We start from the raw sequence: 15,314 nt of genomic DNA on the forward strand, positions 1-15,314 counted from the left end.
AGGGCATTCAGAGGATTATGGACTACAAGTCTATGCTGCACATCACTGGTGACTTACTCCCAGAGAGGCTGAATGTAGTTGACACCCAGTTTGATGTGCAGAACAAAGTGCTGGTGAGGAAGGCACCACCCTGGGGAGCAGATACTCCATCCAACTGAAGTTGAGGTGAGGAAGACCCTGGCCAGAGTCAACCCATGCAAAGCTGTGGGGCCATATAATATACCAGGTCAGGGTCTGAAAGACTGCACAACCCAGCTAACCGAGGTGCTGACAGATATATTCAACATCTCTCTGGAGCAATCCATTGTCCCCTCGGTTTTCAAGGCAGGAACCATCATTCCAGTGCCAAAGAAGGCAACAGAAAACTGCCTAAATGACGATTGTCCAATGGCACCAACTATTATGAAATGCTTTGAGCGAATGGCCATGGAGCACTTTAAAGCTTTTCCCCGGGCTACATTGGACCCTTTCCAGTTTGCTTATCACTCTAATCGATCTACTGATGATGTAATAGCCTCTGCCCTCCACTCTGTCCTGTCCCACCTGGAAAGTGGCATCTCACATATCAGACTGCTGTTTATAGACTTCACTTCGGCGTTCAACACCATCATACCCCAGAAACTGGTGGGAAAACTGTCCTCACTGGGTCTCAACACCTCCCTCTGTAATTGGATACTGGATTTCTTAACAGTAAGGTTACAGTCAGTCTGTGTGGGCAACATCATCTCTCTTCCCATTATGCTGAGCACTGGCTGTTCATACTGCTGATGCACGACTGTGTCGCAGGATCCAGGTCGAACAGTTTCATCCAGTTTGCGGATGACACCACAGTGGTTGGCCTTATCAAGAACGCTGACGAGACAGGATATAAGGAGGAAGTGGAGCGGCAGACGGATGGTGTGAGAACAACCTAAGCCTGAATGTGGAGAAGACAAAGGAGATCATTGTGGACTTCAGGAAGGTGCAGACAAACCATCCTTCTCTGCGAATACACAGCTCCTCTGTACAGAGAGTTAAGTGCACCAAGTTCCTGGGAGTTCACTGAACAGATGACCTCACCTGGTCCCTTAATATCACTTCCCTGAGCAAGAAGGCACAGCAGCACCTCCACCGCCTAAGAAGACTGAGGCAAACAAAGCTCCCAACCCTGCCCGCCCCCCCAACCATCTTAACTGTGTTTTACAAGAGCACCATTGAGAGCATCCAGACAAGTTGCATCTCCATCTGGTATGGGAGCAGTCAAGCACCGGACCTTAAGTCCCTACAATGGTCTGCGAGAACAGCTGAGATGATCATAGGGGTCTTCCTACCATTCATCGGGAACATTTATCAGGAGCATTGTGTACACAGGACCCTTAGTATTATTAAGGATCCCACCCATCCATCCGTCCAGCATCCTCTTTGACTTTCTACCATCAGGCAGGAGACTATGGTGTATAAAAACAAGAACGGTCAGGATGGGAAACAGCTTCTTCCCCCCAGGCCATTAGGCTTCTGAACTCCCGGCCACATTGTATTCAAAGTGTCACTGGTTAATTTGTTCCGTACCTTACAATATTTAATACTAATGTACTTTAGTTTGTTATTTATGTGTGCATCATTTGTAGATTTTATCCTAACCTCCATAAATGTTATGTGTGCTACTGTGCTTTACACCCTGGTTCAGAGAAATGTTGTCTCATATGTATATATATTATAGAGTTATCTACATGCATATAGTTAAAAGACAATAAACTTGACTTGACTTAATATTCTTTTCTTCAAACCCACCGTAGAACCAGAAACTGCTAGGAAGAGGAGGGAGACCCACTAGATAGGGAGTGGGCCCTCTCAGACAAAGTACCTCACTAGATTGGTTGACTACCACTCCATTGAGATATCCAAAAGCCGTACACTAGTCCAAACACATTAGAAGGTGGGTGAGCAGCCTTCAATAAATTCTGAAGCTGTCTTGTGAATTATTTCAAGTGCCCCTTTAAACGATGTCCAAATATACAATGTAACAAGTTATGGTTCTTGTCTTCTGGAGTGACAAAGAGCAATTACTTCCTGGGCCTAGAAATCATCAATTTAGCTGTAACCGTGCTCTTGCAGGTTTGATGCTGGGAAAATAAAGGATAAGATACATCAGGCACCAGCACTATAGATCCACATTGGGATAATTTCTCTTTACTATTATGCACAGCTCACCACTGGTTCATAAATATAGTGGTGATTTTGTGGGCAAACCCTATCAAAGCCTCTCTAAAACATCAAAACTGCTGCAATACCAGACGATTGAAACTCCTTTGAAATGAAGCTGTCTAAACGTATCCTCAGGGTTGACATTGAAACATTTATCCTGAGATAACGAAAAATGAAATATTATGTTGCTCTTTGTTTCCTTTATTCAAAACAAGATGCAAATTTAATTACATAAAGCAATAGTCAGTGTCGGCAGCATTCTGCGAAACTATCTAAAACTGACAAACTTTCTATAGGTGTGTGGTGGAGAATATATTGTCCAGCTGCATCACAGCCTGGTATGGAAACACCAATGCCTTTGAATCGTACAAAAAGTAGTGGATACAGTCCAGTCCATCACAGGTAAACTCCTCCCCACCACTAAAGGCATCTACATGGAGAGTTGTCGCAAGAAAGCAAAGCCATCATCAGGAACCTCCATGACCCAGGTTATGCTCTCTTTTCGCTGCTGTCATCAGGAAGAAGGTACTGAAGCCTCAGGTCTAACACCACCAGATTCAGGAACAGTTATTACCCTTCAATCTTCAGGCTCTTGAACTCGAGGGGATAACTTCACTCAATTTCACTTGCCCCATCGCTGAACTGTTCCCATAACCAGTAATCTCACTTTCAAGGACTCTTCTTCCCATGTTCTTGATATTTATTCTTATTTTATAAATTATTATTATTTCTTTTTTTTCTTTTGTATTTACTCTATTTGTCGACATTTGCACACTGGTTGTCTACCCTGTTCAGTAGAGTCTTTCGCTGATTCTATCACAGTTATTGGATTTATTGAGTATGCCCACAAGAAAATGAATCTCAGGGTTATATATAGTAACATACATGTATTTTGATAATAAATTTACTTTGAACTATCAACACAGGGTCTGTAAGGGGTGTGATGGTAGAAATAGCTTTAAGAATTTCAATCGTGTAAATTCACTATAAATACAGTTTGTCCGTAAATCAAAACATGGAAAAAACAAAATGCAGGCCCCAAGCCTAATGAATTCAATGCAGTTGTAGTTTCAGCTCCTCTGTATCATTGTTAAAAAAAAAATAACCCTTTATCCTTGCGATGTCTGACAGTCATGACCTCTATGTGCAATGACTGGTTGAGGGCATAGGGTAACTGTTATATGGCAATATTCATAATCTAGGGGTAGACGTCAGGCATCAGGAAAACATGATGAAGCCCTGAAAAGAGCCAACTAAACCATCACATGACAGCTTACTGCAAGGAGATTTTCTATCAATCCCATTGTTTCTCCCCCTGTATTTTTCCTGTTCAGTAATGTGAAAATAGAAGAAGAATAAGTGAAGCTGATACTCACATGCTTGCTTTCTAACATAACAACAGACTCTGATACAATACACGTTGCTTCCATCTCCCTTGTAAGGAAATCAAACAGTTTTGAAGACATCCTTTGTTGACACTGGAGTCTTATGTTTTAGAAAGCCACCTCTAGAGTATATATTTCATACTCAATTACTACTTTAGACCTGGCAGGAATATTAGAGCCGCATATCCATCCCTTAAGGTAATAGTGCTTTTTTAAAAACTAAATGTGCACATTTAAAGATTTCTTCATGTGAGAATTGGCATAAAAGTATCTTGAAAATGAACAAACTTCATGCTCTGAGTTCAAAACAGTGTTACTGGCAGTAAATAACTACTCTGCAGCATTTCCCCTCGAGTCTTTATTAATTTGCTCACTTCTTCAGAATTTCACCTAATCAGCCGCTTTAAATTTCCAATTTCAGAAACTTCAAATGTGATTAAAGACTGGTGCTATTCTTCTCTTCACAGGATCATCAAAAGCCTCGTACTGCATGTATCTGCACGGACTAGGAATACATTATCAGCATCAAGATGCTGTTAGGTTTCTTAAAAGCAGCTCTGAATACTTTTCCTAAAGCATCTATTATAGTTTTGGGTTCCCTTGTGCATCATATTCAATAGTCAGATGGTAACATCTGACAACACAGTACAGTCTTTATGATCAAACATCTATTCTATTTGATTTCTTTGCCTTTAAGAGTGTGAGCCTGAGAATATGCAATTATCTTACTTAGTAGTGGGAGTTTGACTTTATTCTCATATTCATTTTCAATAAGATGCTAATATTTACAATATAAATTTGACGAGCTAACACATTTAGCTCATTCACGCCAAAAAGCTTTGGACAATCAAAAGATCGGAAAGCAAGTGTGATTTATAAAGTGAAGTTTATCTGAAGTCTTGCAAGACCTTCTGAAGTTAGTCAAGGCTCTTCGAACAGAACAGTGAAAACTAACAATCCAGATTTCACAATTCTTTGATAATCGAACATCAGCTTATGTTTGATCCTCGCTCAAGGAATATCTTTCTTTGTTCATCACCTGAATAGTCAAACAGCTTTTCAGTGTTAACCACCTCCAGAAACATGAACAGCCATGTTAGTGATTACATCCGAGCACATAATAAACTGAAGTGGGCCAACAGTATCTTGAACCTACTACATCATTTAAAAGGATTACAATTGATTTTATTGTTGACCTCAGCTCTGCTTTCCTGCCTGAACACTATAATCCTTGTTTTTTCTTTCAATTTAGAATCTATCACAGCCTGAATTCTGCTTGTGCAGTTCTCCAGAGTAGATCACAGATCTCTGAGAAAAAATTCTTGGCCTTCTCAATTCTAAGTGGGATTCTCCCTTACCCTGAGTCCTGGTTCTTAATTCTCCAACTCAGAGAACATACCCTATAGCAATTAACCAGAATCTAATAAACTTAAAGAGGATAATTTCACATTCTTCTAAACTCCAATGACAATAGGACAATAATGATCGTTCCCTCCTTACTCCTTTATTCAAGCATTAGCTACACAAACAAAATGGTGGAGGAGCTCAGCAAGTCTGGCAGCATCTAAGGAACTAAATAACAGTTGATGTTTCAGCCAAGATGCTTCGTCAGTACTGGAAAGGAAAGAGGAAGTACTTAGAAATATGAAGGCAGGGGGAGGGAAGGAGTACAAGCTCAAAGGTGATAGGAGAAGGCAGGTGGATGGGGGAGGGGTGAAGTAAGAAGCTGGGAGGTGATAGGTGGAAAAGTTAAAGAGCTGGAGAAGAAGGTATCTGAGTGGAGAGGAAAATGGACCACATGAGAAAGGGAAATGGGGGGGCACCAGGATGAAGTGATAGTCAGGTGAAGAGAAGAGGTAAGAGGGGGAGCCAGAGTGGGGATTTGAAGAAGAGGGAAGGGGTAGGAGGAAAACTACCAAAAGTTAGAAAATTCAATGTTTATGCCATTAGATTGCAGGCTATCCAGATGGAATATGAGATGTTGTTCCTCCAACTAGAGGGCGACCTCATTGTGACTGTACAGGAGGTCAAGGACAATATGTCGGAATGGGAAATGGGATTGAAATTAAAATGGTTGGCCACCGGGAAATCCTGCTTTTTTGCAAGTGGAGAGAAGATGCTCAACAATGCAGTCCCCCAATCTACGTTGGGTCTCTTCAATGTAGAGGAGGCCATACTGGGAGCACTGGAAACAGTAGGTGACCCCAACAGATTTGCAAGTGAAGTGTTTCGTCACTTGGAAGTTCTGTTTGGGGCAGGAGATGAATGGTCCGGTATAGCACTTCCACTTGCAGGGATAAGTGGCACAAGGAAAATTAGTGGGGAGGGGCAAAAATTAGTGGGGAGGGACAAATTATAGAAGGAGCGATCCCTATAGAAACGAGAGAATGGGGGTGGTAGAGAGCTAAAGAGGTAAAGATGTGTTTGGTAGTGGGGTCCCATTGAAGCTGGCAGAAATTGCAGAGGATGACGTGCTGGATGCGGAGGCATAAGGAGTGATAGGTGAGGACAAGAAGAACTTTATCCCTGTAAGGGCAGTGTGAAGATGATGTGAGGGTAGATGTCCATGAAATGGAAGAAATCTGAGTGAGGGCAACATCAGTGGTGGAGGAAGGGGAAGCCGATCGTTGAAGAAGATCATTTCTGATATCCTGGGAAGGAAAGCCTTAACCTGGCACAAATGCTGCGGAGACAAAGAAACTGAGAAAAGAGAATGGCATTTTTACAGGAGGCAAGATGGTAGGAAGTATAGTCAAGATAGCTGTGGGATCAGTAGGTTTATAAAAGATAATGGTAGACAATTTGAAGCCAGAGATGGAGAGAAAGATCAAGAAAGGAGAGAGAGGTGTCAGAAATGGACCTAGTGAATTTAAGGGCAGGGTAGAAGTTAGAAGCAAAGTTGTTAAAATTAATTAGCGCAGCATGGGTGAATGAAACAGCACCAATGCAGTCATTAGTAGAATATAGACAGAGTTGGGAGCATTACCAGTGAAGGCTTGAAACATGGCCTGTTCCAAGCAGCCAGTAGAAAATGAGGCAGGAGAAATAATAACAGGGGACAAAGGAGGTGGCTGATGAACTAAATGAGTATTTTGCATCAGTCTTCACTGTGGAAGACACTAGCAGTATGCCTGATGTTGTAGTGTGTGAAAGAAGAGAAGTGGGTGCAGTTACTGTTACAAGAGAGAAGGTGCTCAAAAATCTGAAAGACCTAAAGGTACATAAGTCACCCGGACCAAAGGAACTGCACCCTAGGGTTCTAAAATAGGCAGCGTTAAAGATTGTGGTGGCATTAGAATGATCTTTCAAAAATCATTGAACTCTGGCATGGTGCTAGAGGACTGGAAAATTGCAAATGTCACTCCACTTTCTAAGAAAGGTGAAAGGCAGCAGACCAGTTGGCCTGACCTCAGTGGTTGTGAAGATGTTAGAGTCAACTGTTAAGGATGAGGTGATGGAGTACTTGGTGACACAGGACAAGATAATACAAAGTCAGCATGGTTTCCTTCAGGGAAAATCCTGCCTGACGAACCTGTTGGAATTCTTTGAGGAGATTACAATAGGATAGATAAAGGGGATGCAATGGATGTTGTATATTTGGGCTTTCAGAATGCTTTTGACAAGGTGCCACACATGAGGCTGCTTACAATATTGGAAAATGCATGGTCATGCACTTTGGTAGTAGATATAAATATGCGAACATTTTCTAAATGGGGAGAAAATCCAGGAATCTGAGATGCAGAGGGACTTAGGAGTCTTTGTGCAGAACACCCTGAAGGTTAACTTGCAGGCTGAGTCAGTGGTGAGGAAGGCAAGTGCCATGTTAGCATTCATTTCAAGAGGTTTAGAATACAAAAGCAAGGATGTGATGCTGAGGTCTTTATAAGGCACTGGTGAGGCCTCACCTTGAGTATCGTGAACTGTTTTGGGTCCCTCATCTTAGAAAAGATGTGCTGGAATTGGAAACGGTCCAGAGGAGGTTCACAAGGATGATTCCTGGAATGAAAGGGTTATTATACAAGGAACGTTTGATGGCTCTGGGTCTGTACTCGCTGGAATTCAGAAGGATGAGGGGGTACCTCATTGAAACCTTTCGAATGTTGAAAAGCCTAGACAGAGTAGATGTGGAAAGAATGTTTCCCATGGTGGGAAAGTCCAGGACAAGAGGGCACAGCCTTAGGATAGGGGGCGCCCTTTCAAAGCAGAGATGCAGAGAAATTTCTCTAGCCAAAGGGTGGTGAACTTGCAGAATTTGTTGCCACATGCAGCTGTGGAGGCCAGGTCGTTAGGCGTATTTAAGGCAGAGATTGATAGGTTCTTGATTGGACATGGCATCAGAGGTTATGGGAAGAAGGCCAGGAACTGGGGTTGAGGAGGAGATAGAAAAAAAAGGATCAGCCATAATTGAATGGCGGAGCAGACATGATGGGCCAAATAGCCTAATTCTGTTCCTATGTTTTATGGTCTATGGTCTTTAGTAGCCAACAAATGACAGGAATATTTGGCGCCCATGCCTATGCTCAGTTAATTTTCTTTGTATCACCTCCAAAACTGAACATGGCATTCTACATTTAATTGTTTTACTACACAGAACAAAGTGGTGGTGCATAGGCAGTAGTAATTAACAATTGCAATGACTCATACCCTTCACTGCTAGATGGCTATCCCAGGAGTAAATTAATTCTCACTTACAATGCTTCCTGCCAGTTACACAACAGTAACCAGATATAATCATAAGCAATTATAGGTTCAAGAGTACTATTTGCAAAATCATAATTAACTATCACGAAATGGCTATCATAAAATGTTTTCTTGGGTGACCTTGCCATCAATGATAAGCACAGGTGATCTGTTAACTGTCACACAAACTCCTGGTTGACAGGACAAACATAATTAGAGTGCCAGTTCAAATCACATCACCAGTGGTACATAACTTCAGGAAAACTCAGTACATATATTAATATACTTTAAAATACATAGCACAAGGACATCAGAGGATTACATCTCAACCATTCATGAATGCAGAGAGAGAATTGGTCAAAACAACTTGATCATACAGAAGTTCCATAAGGAGCATGCCATGAGAACTTGCTATTTCCAAACATGGCCAAATAAAAAAGTTTGGGCATTTTTTTAAAAATACCAATGTGATACCCACCTCCACGTAATAGACATAATAAATTTGTCACAATCACTTGGCAGATATCAGAATGCATTCCACTTTTGTCGTGCCATGCAAACCTTTTCACGACATATGCAAACAACTTGCTTGAGTAAACAGGTTCTAATATCAAACCTAACCCGCACACATATAGGCGCCATTTCACGACCAGGGACCTGCGACAGAGCATACACTCGAAACCACTCCAGTCTGTCCCTAGCAGAGAACATAGAATAGTACTGCACAGGAGCAGCCCCTTCTACACACCGTGTCTGTACTACTGATGATGCCAATTTAATTTAATACCACCTGCCTGAATATCGTCAATTCCCTGGCCTCTTGAAGATGCTATCATAATCATAAAGCACCTTAAAGGAATATGGAATTAAAGGTCCAGGTATATGTATAATCTAACTGTAATGTAACCTTCAAAAGTGTACATCTTGTGCAAGACCCAGAAAGTGACAAGACATTTCTTATTCCAGGGAAATCCTAACTACTTTTTTCAGGAAGCCCGCTGATGTAAGGAAATACATAGTTTATAAGAAGTTTCTCCTGTTTCTTTGATCTCTAGCTAGCATCAATCTCATTCTTTATTGAAATGATTTAATATTAGGAGTTTTGGCTGTGCCGGAGAGATCGCCTGCGTGATAATGCACACTGGTTGCTGTTTTTTTGGTTAGACATTTTATTTAGCTTTCATACCTGGGATGAGAAGGTGCAGACCAAAAAGTCTGCCTGAGACAGAAAGTGGATGTCTAGAATGACACCTCGCAGTGAATTTTCTGTGTATCGATTATGCAGTCCAGCTGAAAATGAGATGGAGTTATCACTGATGAATTCATAATCTGGGTATCTGCAGATTAGAAAAACAAATTAGGAAAGTAGGCTCTCACAATATTTAAACACAATTCACAAATACAAATGAGGGAAATCAGTAAATATGTCTTAAAGATAGTGTAACAATCGCTATCGTTTTCTTTCAAATTTGTTTAGTCTCCCCCCCCCCTCCACATCATGTAACGCCAATCACGGACCTGCCTGCTATCTCAACAGTTATTACACGTGAGCTGACATCATCCGATCCATCTTAGCAAAAGCAGCTCTTAGGAGTACTTCCAAAACAAGTGAACAACTTTAAGGAAACCACAATTCAATAATGCACTGGAAGTGAATGCCCACAATGACGAGGCAAGGTAATACAATATGTACTCCATGTATAAAAGCACGTTCTTTTGTGGCTCTTCCATAGATGCTGCTGGCGTTACTTTGATGGGTTCAGTGGGATTTAAAACCAATGACCGAGCAGAGGCGGGTTAAAAAAAAATACCGCCAATCCAACAAAAATGCCAAGGAATGAGCAAAAGGTTATGAAGTCAGCAATTCACTACCAGCAACTCCACGATCACTTATTCTCATGGGAGCAGTGAAGGGCAATTACTGGAAATTCGAGAAATCAATGCTCATGCCACCAAGTTGGAGGCTATCCATACAGGATACAAGGTGCTACTCCTCCAACCTAAGTGTGGCCTCACTGTGGCAGTAGAGGTGGCCGTGGGCTGATACGTCAGAATAGGAGTGGGAAGTAGAATTGACGTGGGTGGCCATCAGCAGATCACGCTTTTTCTGGCGGATGGAACGTAGGTGCTCGGCAAAGCGGTCTCCCAATCTACGTTGGGTTTCCGCAATATACGGGAGGCCACACCAGGAGCAGTGGATTAGTAGATGACCCCAACAAACCCCACACTCAGGTTGGAGGAACAACACCTTATATTCCATCTGGGTAGCCTCCAACCTGATGGCATGAACATCAATTTCTCGAACTTCCAGTGATTGTCCCCCCTTTCACCATTCCCCATTTCTTTTTTCCTCTCTTACCTTTTCTCCTTATCTGCCATCACCTCCCTCAGGTGCTCCTCCCCTTCCCTTTCTTCCATTGTCTTCTCCCCTTTCCTATTAGATTCCCCCTTCTCCAGCCCTTTATCTTCTTCACCTATCAGCTTCACAGCACTTTGCTTCACCACTCCCCCCCCTCCCGATTTCATCCATCACCTACCACCTTGTACTTCTTCCTTCCCTCCCCCCACCTTCTTACTCTGACTTCTCAACTTTTCTACCAATCCTGATGAAGGGCCTCGGCCTGAAGCGCGGATTGTTTACCCTTTTTCATAGATGCTGCCTGACCTGGTGAGTTCCTCCAGCATATTGTGTGTGTGGCTAGAATGTTATATTGCTAGCATCTGGGAATATGATGGATTGGAATTAAGAATAGCGAGTTTGATTGAAAATTATAATCTAGTTGAATTCTTCTGTGAAGTTACATGACCATAATTTGGCTCATCAGTCCTGATCCGTTTCCTAGAACATCTGAGATATCCTTCATTTTCAAAAATCAGCCTTTTCCTGCCACCACCAATGCTGCCCTCACCTATAATTCCTCCATTACCTGCACATCTGTCCTCACCCCATCCTCCTGTGGCAGAAATAGGATTCCCCTTGTCCTTACCTACCACCCCACGAGCCTCCATATGTAGCACATTATTCTCTATAGCTTCTACCATCTACAAGTGATCCTACTACTAAACACATCACTCTCTCCCCTCTACCCCCACTCCCTGCTGTCCTTCGGGATAGGTCTTCATGTGACTCCCTTGTCCATTCGTCATTCCCCACTTATCTCCCTCCAGGCACTTATCACTGCAAGTGGGACAAGTTCCACACCTGCCCCATTAACCTCATCCCTCACTATTATTCAGTACTCCAAACAGTCCTTTCAGGTGAGAAGACACTTCACCTATGAGTCTGTCTGGGTCATCTACAGTATCTGGTACTGCCAGTGTGGCCTTCTCTACATTAGTGAGATTGGGGGACTGCTTCATCCATCACCTACTCTCCATCCACCACAAAAGTTGGGATTTCCTGATGGCCACCCATTTCAATTCGGCCACCCATTCCCATTGCCATTCTGACATGTTGGTCCATAGACTCCTCTACTGGCATGATAAGTCAAAACCCAGTCTGGAGAAGCAATAACTCATATTGTGTCTGAGTAGCCACCAACCTGATGGCATGAACTTTGATTTCACTAACTTCCCGTAATTTCTCCATAGCATTTTTTGTGTTGCTCATGATTTCCAGCATCTGCAGAATCTCTTGTGTTTAATATGTTTCAACTTTACCACTTACTTTGTGATCTGAATTGAAGCTATTACCACATTTTTAAGCAGTTCCAAGTCCTGAGTTGACGTTTTCAACAAACTGTGCATGTTATATTTAAGTTTCTGGGAAAGAAAATGACTGAAGAAATATTCCAACAATTAACAAGCATTTGTAAATACAAAATCTACATGGCCAAGTCCATGCCCAAGAAACCAAAACGAAATTCAGACAAGCACTATTGACTGACATTTACAGTATGAGGCAAAAATAACCTTTCCAGAATTTAACCACCTACACTTTACATTTAATAGCAGCACCAGTTGCTCCTCTTCCACATCTTTTTGACCTGAAACTCAACTGAACCAACTCTAGGAGTAGGTTTGAGACTGGAAATTACAAGGTCAGTAACATATCTCTTGGATCCCCAAAGCCTTTCACCATCTCCTTTTACTTTTTACAGTTTTCTAGGTCCTGAGATAGTTTATGAAATTAATGTAGGAATCATATAGGACATAGGAAGGAAATATCTACAAGACAACAGTGTGATAGAATTATCTTTCACCTGCTTAGTTAAGTGCTGCTTTAACAATATTCAAGAATCTCAGCACCATCCAGAAATAAAGCAGACCACTGGTTTGGCTCCTCACTATTAACCCAGATATTCATTTCATCTATACTTAACTCAAGTATGCTATTCCAAAATTACTTGTCAACCTACATCATCAAAGATGACATGGGTACCAAGGAAATGGGTACACCATTGTCTGTAGGTTTCCTTCTAAAACCCACCTGATCCTGACTTGGAAAGATATTATTAATCCTTCATTGATGCCTTGTCTGAATATCTGAACTTCATATCCAAAAGCTCCTCTTTGGATTGCAGCCATTCAAAGCTATAGTTGTTCACCACCACTTTCTCAAGGACATACAAACAAATATTGTCAGATATGTCCATATCCCATAATGAAAATGCTGATATTACAGAGTCATGCAAAATTAAGACATGAGACTGCAGATGCTGGAATATAGAGCAAAAAAGAGAGCAGAATTATGTGTGACCGTGGTTTAGTCAGCCATGTTGTTAGGCTGCCTATGCCATTTTGAAATGTCAGTGGGCATTATTATTCCACCAGTAAATCGGCAGGTAGCAAACAACTGAATGTTATTCCCTTATTGTTCTTTTAGTAGCAATAATATCTGCACTTTAAAGCTAATTAATGACTAGTAATTCCACTTTCCAATTTGTGACATATTAGAGTACCTTACAAAGGAAATCTTTTTCTATTTTAAATAGTAGCTTCAATAGGATTCTCTGTATCAATGAGAATACCTATTTCGATGATTAACATTAAAAACTTCCAATTACAGTATATGGACGAAAATCTCTACAGCACTGTTCCCGTTCGTTTTATTCTCAAGGTTGATGCTAGTCAAGACTTAATAAATTACCTCATTATCAATGGTAAGAGATAAAGCGAAAATGGCTTTGCCTAGTTTTATTATCTATGCTCCACTGCTCCAATATTCACTGATTTGGCACCAGATTGATTGTCTAAAGGAGCGGGACAGTAGAAAATTGAATAATACACTGCAGGAACAGGTTTTATTCTGAGCTGACACTTAATTGGGCAAGCATTGTGCAGCAAGCTTTCTTAGATACTCTTCATAAAATACTACAGAGAACTTGGGTTCTGGCACTAAGTTTCGCTCTGTGGCTCAGAAAGGAAGGGGGTTGAGGAGTTGGGTATAGCGATAGGCAATTCAAAGGTTAGGGAGGTTCTGTGGATGAGAATAAGATGATCTGTTGCCTCCTGGATACCAGGGACTGGGACATATTGGATCGAGTCCATAGCATTCTTAAGTGAGAGGGTGAGCAATCAGAAGTTATGGTCTGTGTCGGTACCAATGGCATGGGTAGAAAGGGTAACGAAGTCCTGTAAAGTGAGTTCAGGGAGTTAGGTGCAAAGTTAAAACACAGGACCTCCAGGGTTGTGATCTCAGGATTGCTACCTGTGCAGGTGTGGCCAGAAATAGGAAGATAATGCAGTTTAACACATGGCTGAGGAGATGGTCCAAGAGGGAGGACCTGATTTTTGGATCATTGGGCTCTCTTCTAGGGAATGTGGGACCTGTAAAGATCGAATGGTTTGCATCTGAACTGGAGGGGAACTAACAGCCATTGGGAAGGTTTGTTAATGTTGGTAATGGTTTAAACTAGAGTTGCAGGAGGATGGGAACCAGAGTGCCAGAGCAAATAATGGAGCGGTTGTGGGAAAAGCTCATAAGCTAACATAAAAAAAGTCAAAATTCCAGAAGTTGAACATGGTGGGACTAATGTCATGAGTTGCATATATTTCAATGCAAAGAGTATTGTAGACACAAAATAATCTGCAGATGCGGGGTCCTGACGAAGGGTTCCGGCCCGAAACATCGACTGATCTTTTCCACGGATGCTGCCCGATCTGCTGAGTTCCTCTAGCGTGTTAAGAGTATTGTAGGAAAGGCAGATGAGCTTAGCGCATGGATCAGCATGTGGAATTATGACATTGTAGCCTTAGTGAGATTTGGTTCAAGGAGGGGCAGTACTGGTAGCTCAATGATCTGGGACTCTGTTGCTTTATGCATGATAGAGTGGGAGGGATGACATTACTAGTCAAGCAGAATGTCATGGCAGTGCTCAGATATGACAGATTGGAGGTCTCGTCTACAAGGATATATAGGTGGAATCCCCGACAATATATGGAAAGCTAAAATCACGTATTGTCATAAAATTATGTTTCTTCAAACACACTGTGATCTATCTACAAATTTGCTCCTCTAAATCCCCGTGATTATTGGGTAGGCTATAATATAATCCCATTAACATGATCATCCCTTTCTTATTCTTCATTTCCAGAATTAGTATAAGAATCAGATTTAATATCACCGGCATATGTCATGAAATTTCTTGTTTTGCAGCAGCAACACAGCATAATAACATAATAGCAACATAATAATAAAAACCAAAAAAGAAAAAATATATTAAAAATTTAAATTAAAAAGAAGTGCAAAACCACAGCAAAAAAAAAGAGAAAAATAGTGAGATAGTGTACATGGCTTCATTGTCTATTCAGAAATCTGGTGCGAGAGGGGAAGAAGCTGTTCTTATCATGTTCAGTGTGTCTTCGGGCTCCTGTACCTGAAAATCCCAGATATCTCATATTGTGTTTACTGTATGGAGCACAATTCAGTATCTTTAACATACTTTGCAGCCCCAATTTAATACATGCATTATCACTGAAGGTATCATTGGTTCAGTTTTTAAATCGCTTGCAATGACTGACTCAAGTTTTTTTATTAATCTGTTTCTAGTTTCCTGCAAACATCTTCACTGCAGTGTCCCTGCAGATTATTTCCTCCTCTACTTTCATCCCCTATCACTTGCT

The 15,314-nt window shown here is 41.5% G+C and overlaps 1 protein-coding gene across 12 annotated transcripts in view; it reads right to left on the bottom strand.

The window, feature by feature from the left end:
- LOC134348361 (alpha-(1,6)-fucosyltransferase) overlaps positions 1-15,314 on the bottom strand; it is an 877,712-nt gene that overhangs the window by 20,981 nt on the left and 841,417 nt on the right. For all 12 annotated transcript variants that reach the window (XM_063051654.1, XM_063051603.1, XM_063051613.1 and 9 more), the window contains one exon: positions 9,436-9,586. In XM_063051654.1, the coding sequence (XP_062907724.1) occupies positions 9,436-9,586 (151 nt within the window). The remainder of the gene's footprint in view (positions 1-9,435; positions 9,587-15,314) is intronic.

Source organism: Mobula hypostoma, chromosome 1 (assembly GCF_963921235.1).
Source record: "Mobula hypostoma chromosome 1, sMobHyp1.1, whole genome shotgun sequence".
In the NCBI taxonomy this organism is placed as follows: Eukaryota; Metazoa; Chordata; class Chondrichthyes; order Myliobatiformes; family Myliobatidae; genus Mobula; species Mobula hypostoma.